The sequence below is a fragment of the Ricinus communis genome, chromosome 5 (genome assembly GCF_019578655.1).
Source record: "Ricinus communis isolate WT05 ecotype wild-type chromosome 5, ASM1957865v1, whole genome shotgun sequence".
NCBI lineage: Eukaryota > Viridiplantae > Streptophyta > Magnoliopsida > Malpighiales > Euphorbiaceae > Ricinus > Ricinus communis.
Window position 1 is genome coordinate 23514360 of NC_063260.1, and position 18823 is coordinate 23533182.

At 31.0% G+C, this 18823-nt stretch overlaps 1 protein-coding gene across 4 annotated transcripts; it reads left to right on the forward strand.

Moving 5' to 3' along the window:
- Positions 1–6821: 6821 nt before the first annotated feature.
- Positions 6822–13486, forward strand: LOC8271458 (sulfite oxidase). Of its 4 annotated transcripts, none has more exons than XM_015715683.3 (13): positions 6822–7080; positions 7176–7272; positions 7921–8036; positions 8137–8199; positions 8275–8311; positions 8439–8520; positions 9657–9775; positions 9890–9985; positions 10524–10634; positions 10857–10958; positions 11829–11876; positions 12424–12639; positions 13077–13486. In XM_015715683.3, the coding sequence occupies exons 2-13, from the start codon at positions 7198–7200 to the stop codon at positions 13191–13193; spliced, it is 1182 nt and encodes a 393-aa protein (XP_015571169.1). In that variant the 5' UTR covers positions 6822–7080; positions 7176–7197; the 3' UTR covers positions 13194–13486. The 4 variants fall into 4 exon arrangements, with proteins under 4 accessions (XP_015571169.1, XP_015571177.1, XP_015571180.1 ...); XM_015715691.3 differs by having other exon boundaries at positions 6834–7080; positions 7180–7272; XM_015715694.3 differs by having other exon boundaries at positions 6834–7080; positions 7214–7272.
- Positions 13487–18823: the final 5337 nt, after the last annotated feature.

Consider the following 18823-nt stretch of genomic DNA (forward strand, 5'->3'; position numbering starts at 1 on the left):
TATCATATTTATAAACAACAATGATTTAATTAAAAAAAAAAAACAAAAGAATCAAAACTAATTCATAGAACAAAGTTAGAGAAATGGACAACCGTTCTAATGGAAACTACCATGATTATAGAGCTCAGTTGATGCAAGAGATTTTTTATCTCACAGAAGATGATAGTTTATTGGATGAAATTTCAAAGGGTGAAAGGGAAGAAAGCGTATCGAACTCTATAGAAAAATTAGATGGAAATATGAATAATAATTTGAATGAAAACTTGGCTGCTCATTTGGAAGAAGATGAGAACAATGATTTCGAAGCACACGATAACTTTAATATTGAAAAAGGCCTTTTGCCAGGTATGTCGTTCGCTAATATTGACAGTCTCGTACACGCTTATCAAGAACATGCAAGAGTTGCATGATTTAGTGTTTGCAAGAGAGCAGGTCATAAAAGTAATGATGTTACAAATATATGATGATAAGGTGTAACATGAGAAGGAAAGCAAAGTGTGAAAAGAATTCAAAGAGAATAGATTGTTTTGCTATAGTTAATGCAATTAAGAAAGTTCCTGGAGTTTGGGTGGTTTCAAATACAAATCGAAACCACAACCATGATCTGTAACCTGATATATCTATATTGATGGCTGGTCATAGAAAAATATCAATTCACATGAAAAGACAATTGGAAGCCAATGACATCGCAGGTGTAAGGCCGTGTAAGAATGTTAGAATGTTAGAAGTCCAAGCTGGTGGGCCAGAGAATTTAGGATGTTTGCCTAAAGATTGCAGAAGTTTTATTGAAAATAGGAGGTAGTTAAGACTTGGTGAGGGAGATGCAGAGGCCATTCAAAAGTTGTTTTTAAAGATGCAACAAAAAGATAGGGACTTTTTTCATTTGATGGACGTTGATGAAGAAGGTAGGCTAAGGAATGTGTTGTGGATCCATCCTCGTTCTAAAGTTGCTTATGAAGAATTTCATGATGTTGTGAGTTTTGGCACTACTTACCTTGTTAATAGGTATAAAATGCCCTTTGCTACTATTGTAGGCATCAATCACCATGACTAATCTATTTTGTTAGGATGCGCGCTGGTTACAAATGAGGACACTAGATCTTTTAAATGGCTTTTTATGAATTGGCTTGAAGCAATGGGAAACGTGCATCCTAATGCTATTCTGACAGATCAATGTGAAAGCATAAAGGGAGCTATTAGAGAAGTTATGTCTAACAGAACTCATCAATTTTGCTTGTGGCACATTTTATGCAAACTACCTCAAAAGTTTAAGAACATCAGTGAATTTGGGAAGGCAATGAATGAGTTCATGACTCTAGTTCATGACAGTCTCACAATAAATGAGTTCATGACTCTGGTTTATGACAGTTTCACTACAGAAATTTTTGAGAGGAATTTGAATGATTTCTTATCAAAGTTTAGTTTGGAAAGGAATGACTGGCTAAAGGACCTCTTCAATGTAAGGAAAAGTTGGGCATCTGTTTATCTACATCACACTTTTTGGGCTGGAATGGTTTCCATACAAAGAAGTGAGGGAATGCATGCTTACTCATATTCACTCTATGAACAGATTGAATTAATTCGTGGAACATATGAGATAGCAATGAGTAATAAGATACAAAAGGAATTCAGAGCTGATTTTAAGTCAAAGAATAAAGTTATTAGGTGCATTTCTAATTTTCATTAGGAATTACAATTTCAACAGGCTTACATAAACTCGACGTTCAAGTTAGTTCAAGATGAGATTAGGCATATGTGGTACTGTCACATTATTCAACCATCTGAAAAAGAAGTAAGGGCATCAAATAGTGAGGAGGTATTGAGAGACATAAGACAATGGACAGATGCATAATCAATAATCGTTACCATAAGGAGATTGAATATGTAGTTGAGTACAGACATAATGGCGAGTATTTGAGTTGTAATTGCAAGAAATTTGAATTCAAGGGAATACCTTGCTGCCATATGTTAAAGTTGATGTCAATAAAAGACATGAAGTTGATCAATGAAAAATATATATTAAAAAGGTGGAGAAAGGATGTGTTCAAACGCCATTCCAAGATTTTTTTGCTGGTGGTTATCCTCACATGACTGAAGAGTACAAGAAATTCTAAGAAGTTGAACATCATTTCCAAGATTTTACAGATTTGGCAATGCATAGTAAAGAAAAGATGGAGTTTGCAAAAAGAGTATTAGTTGCTCTAAAGAATGAATTATTGAATTGTAATGAGGTTGTGATAGCTTCAGAAGGTATCACATTTAATACACTTAAAGTTAGACTAGATGATTTCGATATTGGCGGTACTCTTGTTTTGGATCCATATGTTCAGAACAGTCGTAGAAGGCCAATAATGAATCGTTTCAGACCAACAAAGGAATTACAAAGTAGACGTAGAAGTTCAAATCACGCAGGGCGATCAACTCGTGGTGGTCGTGTCACTCGAGTAGGACGGAGATCTAACACATTTAGAACTAATAGTGAACAGGTACTTCGTGGAGAGCGTAGCCTTGATAGCATTGATTTGAATGCTCCTATAATTAATAATCAATGCAGCCAAGTGAATTTGGCTTGCTTATATATTAATGCATATAATCTGTAAATTAGGACATATTATTTTTTAGTATTCTAAGAACATGCTCATAGATTGATAGCAAGATTAATGATATGGTTAGGATTCAAATGCTATTCATACAACATAATATGAATGAAATTTAAATTTTCTTTTGGTAAGAGTTACTTTATTTTTTTAAACCATCCTTCAACGGCATGTACTCGTACTATCCTTATATTTTTTTCTCCTTTTTTCCCAACCTGTCCATGAATTCCATTCTCTTAATTATGAGTAGCCTTTCATATATATCCAAAATAGCAAGTATAAAATTACTTAGAGAAAATGAGGCCATAATTTCAATATAGATCCAAAATAGTAAGTATTAAATTACTTAAAGTAAATGAGGCTATAATTTCAATATACATAAAAAATAGCAAATATCAAATTACTTGGACTAAATGAGACCATAATTTTAATATATATCTAAAATAGCAAGTATCAAATTACTTAGAGTAAATGAGGTCATAATTTCAACATATATCCAAAATAGTAAGTATCAAATTACTTAGACTAAATGAGGCCATAATTTCAATATATATCCAAAATAGCAAGTATCAAATTACTTAGACTAAATGAGGCCATTATTGCAATATATATCCAAAGTAGTAAGTATAATTTAGTTACTTTTGTGAATAGATAATCCGTTCATCCAGCCAGCTCCACCCAAGGCGTAGGAACAGATTGTGGAACGCCGCATAACTATAAGTTAAAGTCATATATCTTCTATACATGTGCCATATACCAAATTTTTATATAGCAATTTTAATTAATAATTATTACGTATATTATTATCATCATATTTATATATATAAATATATTTTGTTACAGTGGATATTGCTGAAATTTTTTATTAATTCTTATTTTATATTTAATTAAGTGATTTATAGATTTAGATTTATTTATTTATTATTTATCCAATTGATTGATTTATAAATTTTAGATTAGTTATTTATTATTCATCTAAATAATTAATTTATGGAATTAATTATCTATTTACTATTTATTTATTTAATTAAATTATGACTATAAAATATGGGTTGTTTGATATTATTTAATAAGTTATTGAACAATAGTTAAGTTGTTTGCTATTTATATATCATTTTTCACATTGTCGATATTATGATTATAAATTGACTCGGGATGAGACGACAGTAGGACATGCCACCTGATGGGTTGCATCAGAACCGCGTGCGCATTGGTATTAATCAAAGATAGGTAATAAAAGAATATTTTTAGAATTGCCTGGTTGAGTATAACTCTCTGGGATGTGAGAATTTGATTGCCGGAGAAAAGGTTTATGGTCGAGCGTTACTCTTTGGGCATCGGCTATATTGGAAATCAAGTGACCACGCAGGATTTAAGGATCCTGGTTGAGCTTCGCTAGTTCTATTGGAATAAGAGAGCCGGAAGGCTGCTAGTATTGAGGTTAGGGTTCTGCTGAAGTGCTAGTCCCTTATGAGTTAAAAAAATCATTTATATTTAAATTATGATGTGGCACTTACTTATTAGTTTGTGATGTTCTACATTATTTTATCAACCATGCACATGGATGTTTATGGCTGTTTTACTTCCAATATATGATTTTAACTCACTCTCGAGACTGCCAGTCTCAATTTTAAACTTTTCAGGTGACAGCTAGGTTCTTCGCCAACTTCTTTTTGCAGCCTGACTTCGCTTTCCCCTTCGGGCTTATTGTAATTAAATCTTAAATTTTGTATCTTAAATTATTTAGAGTTATAGACTCTTTGCAGTAGTGTACTTGATAGCTTATATTTTAATATGGTCTGTTAAATTTTTTAGAAAATTTGCTATTAATCTAGCTGGAGGACTAATGTAAATGTGTGCATATTGCGAATGAACTGTTGGTTTATTTTAATAGTATATAATAATGTATGTGTTTATTTGGACATTGGTTGTTTAGGCTTGCTACGAGTTTCTGTAATCTTAAGTCTACCAATTCTCTAGCACCGATCACGAGCCCACAGATCGGGTCGTGACAAAGAATATTAAAAGGCTGCTAGAGAAGTATCCATTGCTTAAGATGTATGATTTGTTTCTTAACGTTCTTAACTCCATCAATAAAGACAATGTTCAAAAAACACTAGTCATTTTAGTTCCTGACAGCAGTTCTGATGCTTGATGCATCAAAAGGAAAATAATCTAATGAATAGGAATGTCTTTTTATTTCCATTCTTTATGTAATACCAATGAAATGATTTGGTTAAAATCAATACTACTACTATTAATGTTATTTTATTACTCTCTTTATTTTCTTCTTTTTTATTAATCTCATGATTCTACAAATTGAAAGAACCATAGCCATGAATATTTTTTATTCTATCACTTAACTGATCTAATGTGTTTGTTAAGTAAAATCTAACGGAAACTAATTCTTACTACAACTAATATGATGCAAGGCCTTATACTTTTAAAATTTATTTTTATATTTTATTTGATTATTAATAAATAAATCAAGCATCTCCAAAACATTTGCAATATTCTTTAAGGTCCTAGCTATTTTCAAGCACTTCAGTTACTCCATATCTTTATATTACAAATATAATATCAACTTTTGAATTGAGAAGAAAGAAACAAAATCTTCAAAATATATATTTATTAATTTTCATATAATATAAATTATTACAACCATTCTACTTCATTTCATCAAAAGAACACTTGAAATAAAAAACAGATAATACAAATCCAGTGACGGAGCCTGTAATAAAAATCTAAAATCTGGTAAATGAACAATTGCTCTCCTTATTTTCTTCATTTCGAATCAAGTCAGATGTTGAAGTACGGACCGAAACAGCATTATTACCTCCTAGTTGATTACACTTTGTACCAAAAAAAGCATGGTACTGTTCAAGAGATTCTTCTCTATTTCGAAAGCCCTAAACAAACTTCCACTATAACTAATAACATGAGGTGCATATGACTCCCAACTCTAGTATATTTCAGTCTGATAGCCTCTGAAAACGGCATAGAACCTTTATTTTTTTTATTTTTTGATTGATATTCTCCAACACTTAAATCAACATCATAATTGACTCAATTATTAGTTGAACTCCCATCTTTCTTTAAAACTTTTTCAAAATAAGCATAACATTCTATCACTGCTTCCTCCTTAGATTGGAACGACTTGTATGTGTTAATTCTATAGCCAAGCACATAAGATGCACATTCTTCCCAACTCGAATAAATACCAGTCTTTGGTCCTCTCAATACAACATAAAGTATACTCTCTTTGTTCTTCATCCTTTTCTTTTCCAATCATTCAAATAGATAAAGAAAAATGATAGTTTCATCAACTAAGAAGTAACTTATGTTAAGAATAGTTTACTTTCTAATAAATTCTACTTTTCTCATTGGATGTTCAAAAAATAATTAATGATTATCTTGAAAATATAATAAAACTCTTGAAAATATAAGAAGACTCGAAAATATAAGATGTATTTAATAATGTGAAATAATGAAATTTGAATTTGAAATATGAAATTTTAAGTACACTTGTAAGATAAGCCAAAGGGTAAAATAATAGTAAATGACATTACTATCCTTAATAATACATAAAAAAAAAAACTAAAAAAAGTCTCTCTAGCCACCTAGACTCTATCCATTAAAATTTATCTATCCTTACTTTTTAGTTCTATTTTTTTATTGTTCAAAATTGTTTTTGTATTAAGTTTTAAAAAAATAAAATAAAATAGTAACATATAATCTAAAAATTATAAATTAAAAATATACATAATTAAAATAATAATAATAACTACTTAGTAATACGCGGGGATAGATTAATTAAATATGAAATCCTAAATTCAAACCTCATATATATTAATATATATTGTTATTTTACAAATATAGAATTTCTGTTATAGGTCATTAAGTGAAAATAATAATTAGGGGTGGCAATCATATTATAAAATCCTTTCTGGAATATCCGTAAGAATTTAATTTGTAATTTCGTTTGTTAATCTCACAATAAATATCACCGTTTTTCTGTGGGCAAAAGATTAAAAGAACATAAATTTATGAGAGCGATACACTGTTGTGTACCGTGGGCCGCAAAATAAAATGAAAAACAATGGACTGCTGGAGATTTCACATATAAAAACACCACATACATCAAAACGGAATTTATTTATTTAAAAATAAAGACGTCATTATGTTTACGTGGCATCAACTCATGGATAAAAAGTAAATGGCATATGGTCATAGTCCATTTTCTCTGCAGCCTTGGAATTCACGGATTCAAGTAATAGTACGGGGTGGGAAGGAGAAACGCACCACAAGGAACAGCCCATCGCATCGTAATCACGCCAGAACGAATGAATAACATACCAAAAGCTTATATATTTTAGCTTATCATCAATTCCCTTTTAAGATCGATTTAGATCAACGGTTCTTGGTTTGGCTGTGAGCAAAGCAACAATCTTTGGCAGTCGCACACAGCTCTCCACTTTATAAGGTTGTTATTGTTATTTGTTGTGGTCACTTATTATCAAGTTTATTAGAGTTCTACCCTTTACCAATAGTATTAGTACTCCCTTTTCTCTGTTAAAGACAGAAGCTTTTTTTTTTCAATATGCCTGGAATCAAAGGACCATCAGATTATTCTCAGGACCCACCTCGGCATCCTTCTCTCAAAATCAATTCCAAGGTCACCTCTTTATTTATCTAATTTCAATAAGGTTTTACTTTTGTTATGAGTTCTAATCAGATGATGATATTTTCTATGAATATGATTTTACTTGATAGATGCTTGAATGCATTTGCTGTTTGCATGTTAACTTTTGCCTGTTTCATGGTTGCTTCTAATCAGTTTTCATATGCTTTCAGAGTTCATATTTAATTCACTGACTTGGGGTTTTCGATTTTTCTTTTTGGGTTGTCTTGGACTTTTTTATTATCTCGTCGATGGATGGGGACATTTGGCCGAAATTTCATTGGGGAAAGAGCTATTAGTTATGTCTCTGATATTTTGTATATCTTGAATTTCGTTTAGGATACATGGCATCTTGTATGGTAGTAGACTTGGCTTCCTTCCATCGGGAAATGGTCGAGGGTGTTGTTTACCAAAAAGAAGAGGAAAGAAAAGAAAAAGGCTGAGGGTTTTTTTTTTTTTTTTTGAGTTTCAGGGACTGGCTGCAGCTTAGGACATGACTCAAGAACTTCACTTACATTGGCTTTGCCGTTTAGGATATGTCTCCATGCATTACTAGACTATTTGTGAAAGCTAGCTTTTTTATGCTGTTTAGTTCTTGTTTTAGTTATTGATGTTGTCCTTATTCTTTTGACTTTGGTTCAGCAACCTTTCAATGCTGAGCCACCTCGTTCAGTCTTGGCTAACTCTTATATCACACCGATGGATTTCTTCTATAAGAGGAATCATGGCCCCATTCCAGTAGTTGATGACATAGAAAGGTTTAGATGGCAATTTATTTTCCTTTCCTTTTCATTACACCTTCAAATTGGTCATTCTTAGTTACTTTTAACTGATTTTGGCACCTATTTGTCTAAGCAGATATTCTGTTTCCATTTGTGGTCTGATTGGGAACTCCAAAGAGCTTTTTATGAGAGATATCTGGTCAGTTGTGGGTATATTCTATACACACTTTATCTATTTCTAGGATGAGGAATTTATAGCTGTGATAATTGACAGGAAGCTTCCAAAATACAATGTCACAGCCACCTTACAGGTATGATTTAATATTCATATACATTTGAATTAGATGGAAGATATTGTCTTGACTGTGGTAAAACAATGAACCTTAGGTTTGTTGCTCGCTATTTAGCATTAACTCATTGCTTGTATCTATGAGCTAGTGTGCTGGTAACAGAAGGACGGCCATGAGCGATGTCAAAAAAGTAAGAGGAGTTGGCTGGGATGTTTCTGCTATAGGAAATGGTTTGCTTTTTACTATCTTGGATCTGTAGTTGACTTTGATCTTTTTCTTTTTCAAATTTTTATCCTCTTACAATAGGTGCATGCAAGGGGCAGAAATTTGTTAGCTCCTTAGCACTCTTTCTTGGAGCATGGGAAAGGAAAGAAAGTGGGTGGAAGAAATTATTGTGAAAGTGATAAAAAAGAAAAATACTATTCCCTTGTGTTTAGAAAATTGTAAAGTAGAAGAAAAATGGAGTGAAAGCTATTTTCTTTTGTTTGGGTACTTGAAGAATATGAGAGGAAAGGAATTATGCATCATGAATTTATTTCATCTTCACTCTGTACTATGTTCAATATCAATTGAGTTGATTGTGATTCTCAACTGAGAATGAACAAACCTGTTATAAATAATACATTTGTCTCTCCCTTTCTCTCCAAATTAGGGAAATTGAGAAATGTTGGGTTTGAGGACATTTAGGTTTATTTTCATTTCTCTCTCTTTTCCTCCCTTCTCCAAACTATCCTTCCGTGTTTAGTTATTTGCCCCCTGCCCGATGAACTGAATGTACAAAATTTAGCAACATCCAAATATATATGCTGTCACACTGGAAAAAAACTTATTATATATTGTGATGATCTGAAATTTCCCCTAAATGGTCTGAGGTTTGTGATTGTTTGCATTGATACATGATCTAATCAAAAGGGTAAAATTAAGAAGAGGAAAGAGAGAGTTTCCCGATGGATTTGAAGTCCTAACCAGAGTTAGCATTTGGCTTTTCTTTTTTCTGAAAAATATATGATCAATTAATTGGAGAAAAATTACAAGTTTCTAACTTTTAAGTCTTTGTGAATGTTGTGGTGATAGAATTACAGTCCAAATATCTGACATAATAATGGATTGTAGATTAGTCATCCAATTGAATGAGGAGGATAAATGGAAAAGAGCAAACTCTCAGTTTAGTATTTCTTTGTGACCCCTTGACTATGACTATGATTTTGTAAATTTGAGTATTTTCACTTAAAGAAACATACCTCTATTATCCTACGTTCCATGTTTCCAAACTGTCTACATATGTGAATACCTTTGAGGTAGCAGGATTTTGTAAAATTTGGTTCATAATGAGGTGTCCTCTTTCTAATTGTTAAGTTGCTTTCAGCTGTCTGGGGTGGTGCCAAGTTGGCTGACGTTCTTGAGCTTGTTGGGATATCCAAGTTAACAAGTATGACAAAGTCAGGGGGAAAACATGTTGAATTTGTAAGCATTGACAAGTGTAAGGTATTAAAATAGGCCTCTGAAGAACTTCTTGAAGCTTTTTTTTTGTTTGCACATTTCTGTGGTTTAACTGAGCGTTTCTACACGATGTTCTCCTTCTGTGAAAAAAATATGTAGGAGGAGAATGGAGGCCCTTACAAGGCATCAATTCCACTTAGTCAGGCCACAAACCCTGAGGCTGATGTTTTACTGGCTTATGAGATGAATGGAGAGGTTAGTGACTAACCTTCACTGAAGTATGTGCTCTTCAAATTTGTTCTGTGTTTTTCTTTTTTCTTTTTGGTTGTGACACCTCTGGAATGTGTTGGAGTATACTGGTGGTGTTTGTTGTAATTTCTACTGATTTAAACTAGTCCTTTAGCAATTGGTATTGAGAGGGGAAAATAATACTAGTTCCATTGTGTGAGAATAATTAAGCGATCATGCATCTGTAATATATGTTGTTTACACATGTAGTAGGGTAGAAGTACTTATCAGCCAATTAATATTTTCTTTCCCTAATGCCCTTGGACTGCTACTTTCCAGAAACTGCTCTTAGAGCACCTTAAAGCTACTTCTATGTGAAGAGGAGCTGTCTAACATTCTCTAGCTGATGAATTTGTGACTTTTTCACTTGTTTTGCATATGATTTAGGTTATAGGAATATACTTTCATGTTTTTGTTCTTCTATATATAGGTAGCTATTTCTAGTGGAACAGTTTCACAAGGAAGTATGCTGATATTATCTTATTATCTTGTTATCATGCCAAAGCCTCTTAACAGGGATCATGGCTATCCATTGCGAGTGGTTGTCCCAGGTGTTATAGGTGCACGTTCTGTCAAATGGTTGGATTCCATAAACATTATTGCTGAAGAATGCCAGGTAGGGAAGCTTATCTTTAAATGGTGGCTTATTTCCACAGCTTAGATCATTGCCTCATGCCATAGAGTCCTTAAATCATCTATAAGGTCCAGGTCCCAGGGTCTTGGATAAAGTGACTCGTGCAGTGAAAATTACTAAAACTGTATCTTGTATAAATTTCAGTTCTCTTCTACTCTTTCCCAACTCCTCTTTTAACTATGATATCTGCTTTGCTATCTTCAGGGCTTCTTTATGCAAAAGGACTACAAAATGTTTCCTCCATCAGTGAATTGGGATAACATTAATTGGTCTACAAGGAGGCCACAAATGGATTTCCCTGTCCAGGTACATACTCGTTGCTGCTGCAAAGAACTGGTGTTCTTTGTCTCTAGATAAAAAATGGTGATTCATTTATTCTGTTTATTCTTATTTAAGAATGAAATATACAAGTGTTATGTACAGGATAAGATGTCCTCCTATCAGTTAATATTAGATTTTTGGATCAGAAATGAAATAAATGAAATAGCACCTCATCACATTCAATATAAGCTAAAGGCTCTCCTTTGGAACCCTTTGAATCAGACCCATGTTAAGCCAAAAAGGCATGTCTAACAAAGCAGAACTTTGACTTTTGAAGACTTGAGCATATCTATGCATTCAAATTTTCTAAATCATTGCAAATACACTAAACCATTATTTTTTTAAGGCTCGTTCCTACTGCCAAAAGAATAAATTTTACTTTCTCCAATTAACCATATAGTTGGTATTCAATATACAAATAAGCGTTGCCATGCAGAATAATTATACATTAACTCCCCTTTATTACACATATCAATATATATCAAGAGTTGCATGGTTTATTAGGTCTTAATATTTGAGACCTAATAATCAGGTCAATTCTTTGGATAGTTAATGGAATATTAGATACTTAAAGATGAATATTTTATTCACTTCAAATATAGAGGAATTTTGAAGAACATGATAAATGCCACTTGAACGGCCATTGATGTTGCTTTACTTTACCAATTGCATATGAACAATGCAATACAGTCTAACAAAGAAGAAGAATTAAGGAAGTTGCTAATCTTTATCTGCATCTAATTATCTCTTTATAGCATAATAATACTTTACTAATTGAGTGATAACCTTTACTTTTCCTGTTTCAAATTTTGGATAAAAATGTATTGACCAACACTCATGGTTACTGGTTGACAGTGTGCAATTTGTTCATTAGAGGATGTGACTACAGTAAAGCCTGGAAAGGTAGATTCTCTCAACTTGGTTATTCAGTTTCCATCATCACTTGCACTACTATGTAGATTGAAATAATAAAGTTCTTTTTTCTTTTTTAGTAGTTCTGCCGATGTTAAATTTTTCAAACTATTGAATTCATGTTACTTGAATGATTACATGGCTTATTTTCTATGCATTAATTACATAAAGAGTTGTAATTAGTTCAAAGTATCTTTTTCTGATTTAGGTACTTTTGAAGACAAAATGAAGAACTGTAATTAAATTTAGATTGATACTCAAGAAAAAAAAAAATCCTATGTTTTTATGATGGATTTAAAACCGTATGCTTTTCACTCTGTTTCTTCATCTTTATCATGAAAGTTACAGTTCAGTCTTGAAGTTTTGTTGTTCTGATTACTCTATGTGCTAGTATATTCCTGTCAACAAATCTTGTTTTCTTCCTAGATTTCTTTTTTTTTTTTTTTTTTTGTTTTCAACCAAGGGTTGCTTATAGGCTCCTCTAGAAGCCTGGGTGTTATTCGGATGATTTAATCTTCTTTTATAATATATTTTGAAGGTTAAAGTCAGTGGCTATGCAGCATCAGGAGGTGGTAGGGGAATTGAAAGAGTAGACGTGTCTGTTGATGGTGGCAAAACCTGGATGGAAGCTTCCAGGCACCAGAAGACTGGTGTCCCTTACATCTCAGATGACATGTACAATGACAAATGGGCATGGGTATTATTTGAGGTCACACTTGATGTGCCTCACAGCACAAAGATTGTTGCAAAAGCAGTATGTATTCATCTATAAGAATGCTTTTCATTGTTGTTAGACATTTTTACTCTCTTAGAACGTCAAATATATCCATGGTATTTGATGCATGGTTGGACATTACTTGTTTATGCAATTTGAATTGTCTAAACTTGAAAGTACAAACATATATGCAATATTCTATAAATGAAGATTAGTGTTAGGGTTAGGTCATGATGTCTTAGGCTCTTTGCTAGTTGGGCCAGAGCTAAATGGTGGATGAAGTTGGAAGCTTGACCTGAGTTGTGCACATTCAATGAATAATCCTTACATTTCCTGGTGTTTCATGTATAATTTGGTGCTTACTTAAAAAATTGATAATAGAAAGAAAAGTAGGCATTCTGATTATATGTTATCTTGTATTCTTCATTTTACCTGAAACTTTGCAATGCATGATTTTCTTTCTTTTGCATGCGTAGGTGGATTCAGCAGCTAATGTACAACCTGAATCCGTGGAAGATATTTGGAATTTGCGAGGGATACTTAACACTTCGTGGCATCGAGTTCAAGTCCGAGTTGGACACTCTAATATGTAACGCATTGGTAGATTTTGGTTTCCATATCTAGATGGAACTAGAATAACATCCTTAATGCCTTGGTGCTGCTGTGTTGCTGAAGAGCTTAAGCTTTCCATTTTGCATCTATATACCCATGTTACCTCCTCTCATCAGTGACACAACTGCAGGGCCTTTCATTTCTCATAAGCAATGTTGTTTGGAAAATAACAGTCTTGTAGAAAAGCTAAGTCTCTGTGTTGGACATAGATTAGTGTTGTAGGGGTCAGTTTTGAATAAAATATCAAAATGAACTTGCTGGATTGGTCTGCCAATTTGTGATATTCTATGCATTTGGATAAAAAATAATTAAAAATTGAACTGAATGACGAGCTGCTTTTCAAAGATTCAATGTTAAATTTGCTCTTGGTCGACTAGATTTAATATTTGGCCTTTTCACGGTAAATGGTGTGATTTAGTTTCATTGATAAGAGGAATCATGTTGGGGTGTGGAAATGCTTTAATATTTGGATAGTGCTGTCAATATAGAGGCACTTTTGAGTTATTTTATGAAAGAAATATTAATATAAAACTGATAGCAGGAGCCTAGAGGAAGACGTGGCCGCTTGGAGGCAGGGATATGACATGAAGAATTGTGGTTGGAATTACGCCGTAGTGAATTAATCTGGTCGGTTCCAAATTGGTGACTCCGATGGAGTCGACATCAGGGTGGTTACTGGTTAGTGGCTGATGGAAGTTGACGTATGACATCTTTCAGGCCACACACTGTGGTGGTCTGGTCTGGTCTGGTCTGGTCTTGTCTTTTCTTGCTTTGTCTTTCTTTGATTGGAGTGCAAATACAATAACTAGATGGCATATAAAGACAAGTCTTTTTTTTTTTTTTTTGTACCAAAGTAGGATAGGATAGTCATTACAGTACAATTTCAGCTGTGCATGTCTTTTTAATACTGTAACATCAATAGACCGTCTTTAGATGCCTTTTTTTTTTTTTCTTTTTTCTTTTTTCTTTTGGGTTTATTGGAAGTTGGGGTTGTATGAAGGGGTGGCTCTTCCTCATTTTAGCCTTTAGGTAAGTTATTCTTATCCGAGTCGAGTAATATTATACAAATTTGAGATTCCCATGTTCAATTTCATTCTATTTATAAATTTGGGAATTATAATTTTCTTCTTATCCTCTATGCTTTCTGCAGATTTCAATTTGTTTTACTAGTAATTAGGCCTCTTTTCTCTATCGTAGAAGATTGTGTCATTTAGGTGAGAAGGGAAGGAGGAGATCGGCAAGCATGTGTCCCAAAACAAAAGATGGATCATGTACCGCATGTTAAACTGATTGCTTAATTTTAATAGGTTAAACTCATCATTCTTTTTCACTTCCAAAGTTGTATGTATGCATGCAAGTTTAAGCAAACCCAGGGGCCATAACGACACGTCAATTCTGTGCCTTTTTCATTCAGTGTACTTTCCTAAAACACACTTTTAGCTTTGTGTTGTCTGCATCTACCAGGGCACAGCCACATGCATGGTTGAAGTGACATCAACAACACCAGCCAAAAATGTCCACCAAAAATAAGATATTTTATTTTATTTTTCCAGAAAATGTGCATTTAAATTGCACGTGCGTTTTTACTTATTGGATGAGTATCATAATTTCTTTTTTGTATTTTGTATTTTTGTATTTTAAGAAAGATGGGTATCAAATTTGATTCTGCAAGAACACATATCTGATGGATGATGTGCATTGAATTTAATACATATTCATTCAACAACATCTACGTTTATTATTATTACTGTCTATAATAATGAGTATCTCAAAATTCATTAACCTCCAATGAAGTAAAAGAATAATAAATAAATAAATCTCTATAAACTTTTGTATATGGGAATTAACTGCCATATTTCAATGATTCAAATTTGTTCGCAAGCACATTTATTTTATCTTTTTTTAATTATTTTAGTTGTCCATTCATATAAGTGGATGAATTATTTGATTTTCTTTTTGATAATGCAAATTTTGTCACGTTTGTACATGTCTGCAATCCATTCTCTGTTGGCTGTCGGAGAAACAAGAAAATTGATTACACAAAATTAAAGTTTTAAAAATAGGGAAAAAAAAAAAAAAAAAGGAAACAAGAAGACAAGAAGATGGGTTCTCTTTGTGGTTGTGGAAAAAGTGACGGGAAAATAATAATTCATTAACTTCCTTGCTACAAGAACCTTCATGTGATAAAGTCCCTACTTCCATTTTAGACTAATTTATTTTTAACTCTCTAGTTTTTTGAATTTTTTGTATTAAATTATATATTTTAATTAATGGATGAAGTTGTTCATAGTCTTTTCATCCACATTTAGTCCGATACATATTTCTTTTTATGAACGTTCTAGGAACATAATATGTTCATCATATAAATTTATTAAAGATTTTATAGTACAATAATAATATTGATTAATAAATTGAAAAATATTTAATTATTATAACTATGAAACTAGATTAATAAAAAACCAAAACGGAAATAAAATTTTATACAAGTATCATGTCCTTTGGTGATTTTTTATTATTATTATTTTTAAAATAAACTACTTATTTCCTAATTGAACAACGGTTTCACGGTTTCTCAAAACAAATAGCGTATTGATCATATTTAATATTAATTTCTACATATCTAGTTGATGTTTACCAAAATAATGCTATGATATAATATTAGAATAAACCCCATCTTATAAGAATATTTAGTAAGGATTTAATGCAAGATCCTAATTTTGAATTGCATTTGGCAAAATCACTTTTCAAGGAAAGAGAATTTAAGTTTCTAGTTTTGAAAACTATTATTTAGAGATAAATAACTAAATTGATTTTATATTTATATAAAAATAGAATTATTCATAAATAAATTAAAAGAACAATTTTGATAAATCAAGAAAGTTCTCAATCTGTTGTTTAAGAAAATTCTAAGTATGTAACAATTTTAAACAAACTCTTAAGATCAAAACTCTGAAGCGGTATTCTAGAAATAGAAAAACATTTTGCAAGTTGTTCCTGTTGAGAAAAAAATAATGTAATAAGTCCACAAACAGCAACTACAATGTCGTTTTGTTATATTTTTCTTCTCCCTAAGTTTCTTGTTTATTTATTTCTTTGTCGGGATACATACTTTTTGCTATTATCTTTTAGAAGTTCTTTTCAGTTTTCTTTTCAACATTCATTGGTGCTGCTTCTAATAAAAATGCCTGAATCTCACATTAGATATGATTTTGTAGAGCATTTAGGGCTAATATGCCTTTTTAAGAATACAACTATAAGGACAAGATTATTATAGTGTATCCATAGCACTAATAAATGGGATGCCTTAATAAGAGCAAAATTATAGAATTAAAGAGACTAACGTCATCCATCCAAGAGCGTGTTGATAATATAGTAAAGATTTATCCTAGTTTAATTAATATTTTGACTTTGAGATTTGGGTATGTGAAAAATAGTGTTTTATTATCCACAAAGATCTTATCAAACTCTAAATTATTCTAGATTATTAAAAAAAAAATACTAATACCAATACTGAGTTAGACTATTACAACTTATTTATATTTACTGTGAGATGCTAAAGAAAATAAATTGTACTTTTTTCATTTTAAATATTTATATTCATAAAATACTTTTAAGAAATCTGTTTCTAAGAAAATATTTATTTATCTATTTTCTTTAAAAAATAGTTCTCAAAACTCAAACAAAATAAAGTTTAAATCGATTTTTGCAAAAGCGAGTTTATATATTTTTGACGGAACACATGCTTATACACCTGAATTTTAATTATTTAGATATTTTAACATATTAACTTTTAGTTTAATCTAACATATACCTAATGATACTCACTGAATTATTCATAGTTTAGATATTAAAATATTAAAATGACTAAATTATAAAATTTAAGTGTTTAAATATATATATTCGGACCTAGTTATTTTATCACCCTTTTTTCTAAAGCATGTTTTCTTGTGGTGCTTAACGAATCACCCATCATCGATTATCCTCCAAAGGAAGTAGGCCCAGCACAGTTTTTTGCTTAATCTACTTCTTTTTTGTTTCTATTTAGAGTGTGTGGAAGAGAGAACATCAGGTTACTGAACAATGAAATATTATTAAAGTATGAAATTGTGTGATCCATTTATTTGAGTCACTTGCTACTTCTTGAATAAGAGCTTCAATACCACCAAGCGCGGCAACCTAATTGTATGTTCTAAGGATACCTAAATAATGTTTTTTATTTAGTTCCCATATTAGTACACTGTAATGACGGGCTTGAATGCCTATTTCTAATCACTTATAGTTCTATAGATATTTAGCAGTGAAAAGAATAATCATGTCCACCAAAAATTATTATTATTGATTCCCCTCTCCTCCTTATTGCAAATTTAAGAAAGAAAAAATTAAATCTTCAATGGAATACAGAGACAAAGAGAGTGTTAGCAGGAGAAAGATGGGTGATAATACCTCATTGGGATTGAGACTACACATAAAAATAAAATAATCTAGTTGGATTGGATTAAATATTGTTTAGTGCAAGCAAGACTTTGTTGGATTTAAATATAAATCTTTTAGTCAATAAGTATGAACAAGTTTGAGGGAGCGAAAGTGTGGTCCAACAATCCAAGGGGGTGGAATTGCATTAATCTTATGACAGACATATTGATTAAAAGAAATAAAACTATTTCAATTTCATAACTAATCAATCATGTGTGTCAAAAAAATGAATTATTATAAGGTTCATCTAATCAATATAAGAAAAATAAAATAATCTATCTTGATACTTGTTGGAATCTTGAAAGAAAGAAGAATAGTTAATTTGTTAACTCTTAAGATAGTAAAAGAATAAAAGTTCTAAATTTAGATCATAATAGTAGTTATAAGTAATTTGTCACATGTTTGAAGAACTTATTAGTTCAATATAATAAATAAAAAGAATTTCAATCTATATATATATGTAATATCAAATAATAATAATAATAAATAAATAGCAAAAATTTCTAATATTTTTTATTTATTAAAAATAATTATTATTTGGATGTATGAAAAACGTGTAATAAAATAGATAAGAAATTAAACTTGATGAGTATATATAGTTCTCATATTTATTCATCTTAGTATATAAAATATAAAAATTTCAGAAAAATGTATTACATAAATTTTATAGAAGATTAATATCAATAAAAATATCATAAAATAAAAATAAAATTTATTTTTGCACTAATATAATTATAAATTAAATTATATATAATATAAAATAAATAAAATAATTATGCAATAACATGAGCAAAGTGCTAATAGTTATGAATAATTATGTTAAATTTTTTAAAATATCTTTTTCCAAAAATAAGATTTTTTATCTAGATTTAGTATGAATTATCATAACAAATAGAGAATGACATACTATATATATATTATTATTAGATTTTGACATTATTTAAACTAATTAATATGTGTCAATTATCTATCTGTTTGGTGTATAAATAAGAACATTCAACAAGTTTAAATAAATATTTAAAAAAAATATATATTATTTTAATATTTATGTACGTGTGACTTTAGCATCATAGAAATTTTGATACTTTTAAACTTAATCATTTTGGCTTAATTTGTGAAAACACCAAAATTTCAATAA

Excerpts from the sequence above, each read along its gene's own strand:
- LOC8271458 (XM_015715683.3), top strand. The coding sequence starts at position 7,198 with ATGCCTGGAATCAAAGGACCATCAGATTATTCTCAGGACCCACCTCGG. Across the intron at positions 7,273-7,920 it reads CTCTCAAAATCAATTCCAAG|CAACCTTTCAATGCTGAGCC; the intron begins GTCACCTCTTTA and ends ACTTTGGTTCAG. Across the intron at positions 9,776-9,889 it reads TAAGCATTGACAAGTGTAAG|GAGGAGAATGGAGGCCCTTA; the intron begins GTATTAAAATAG and ends AAAAATATGTAG.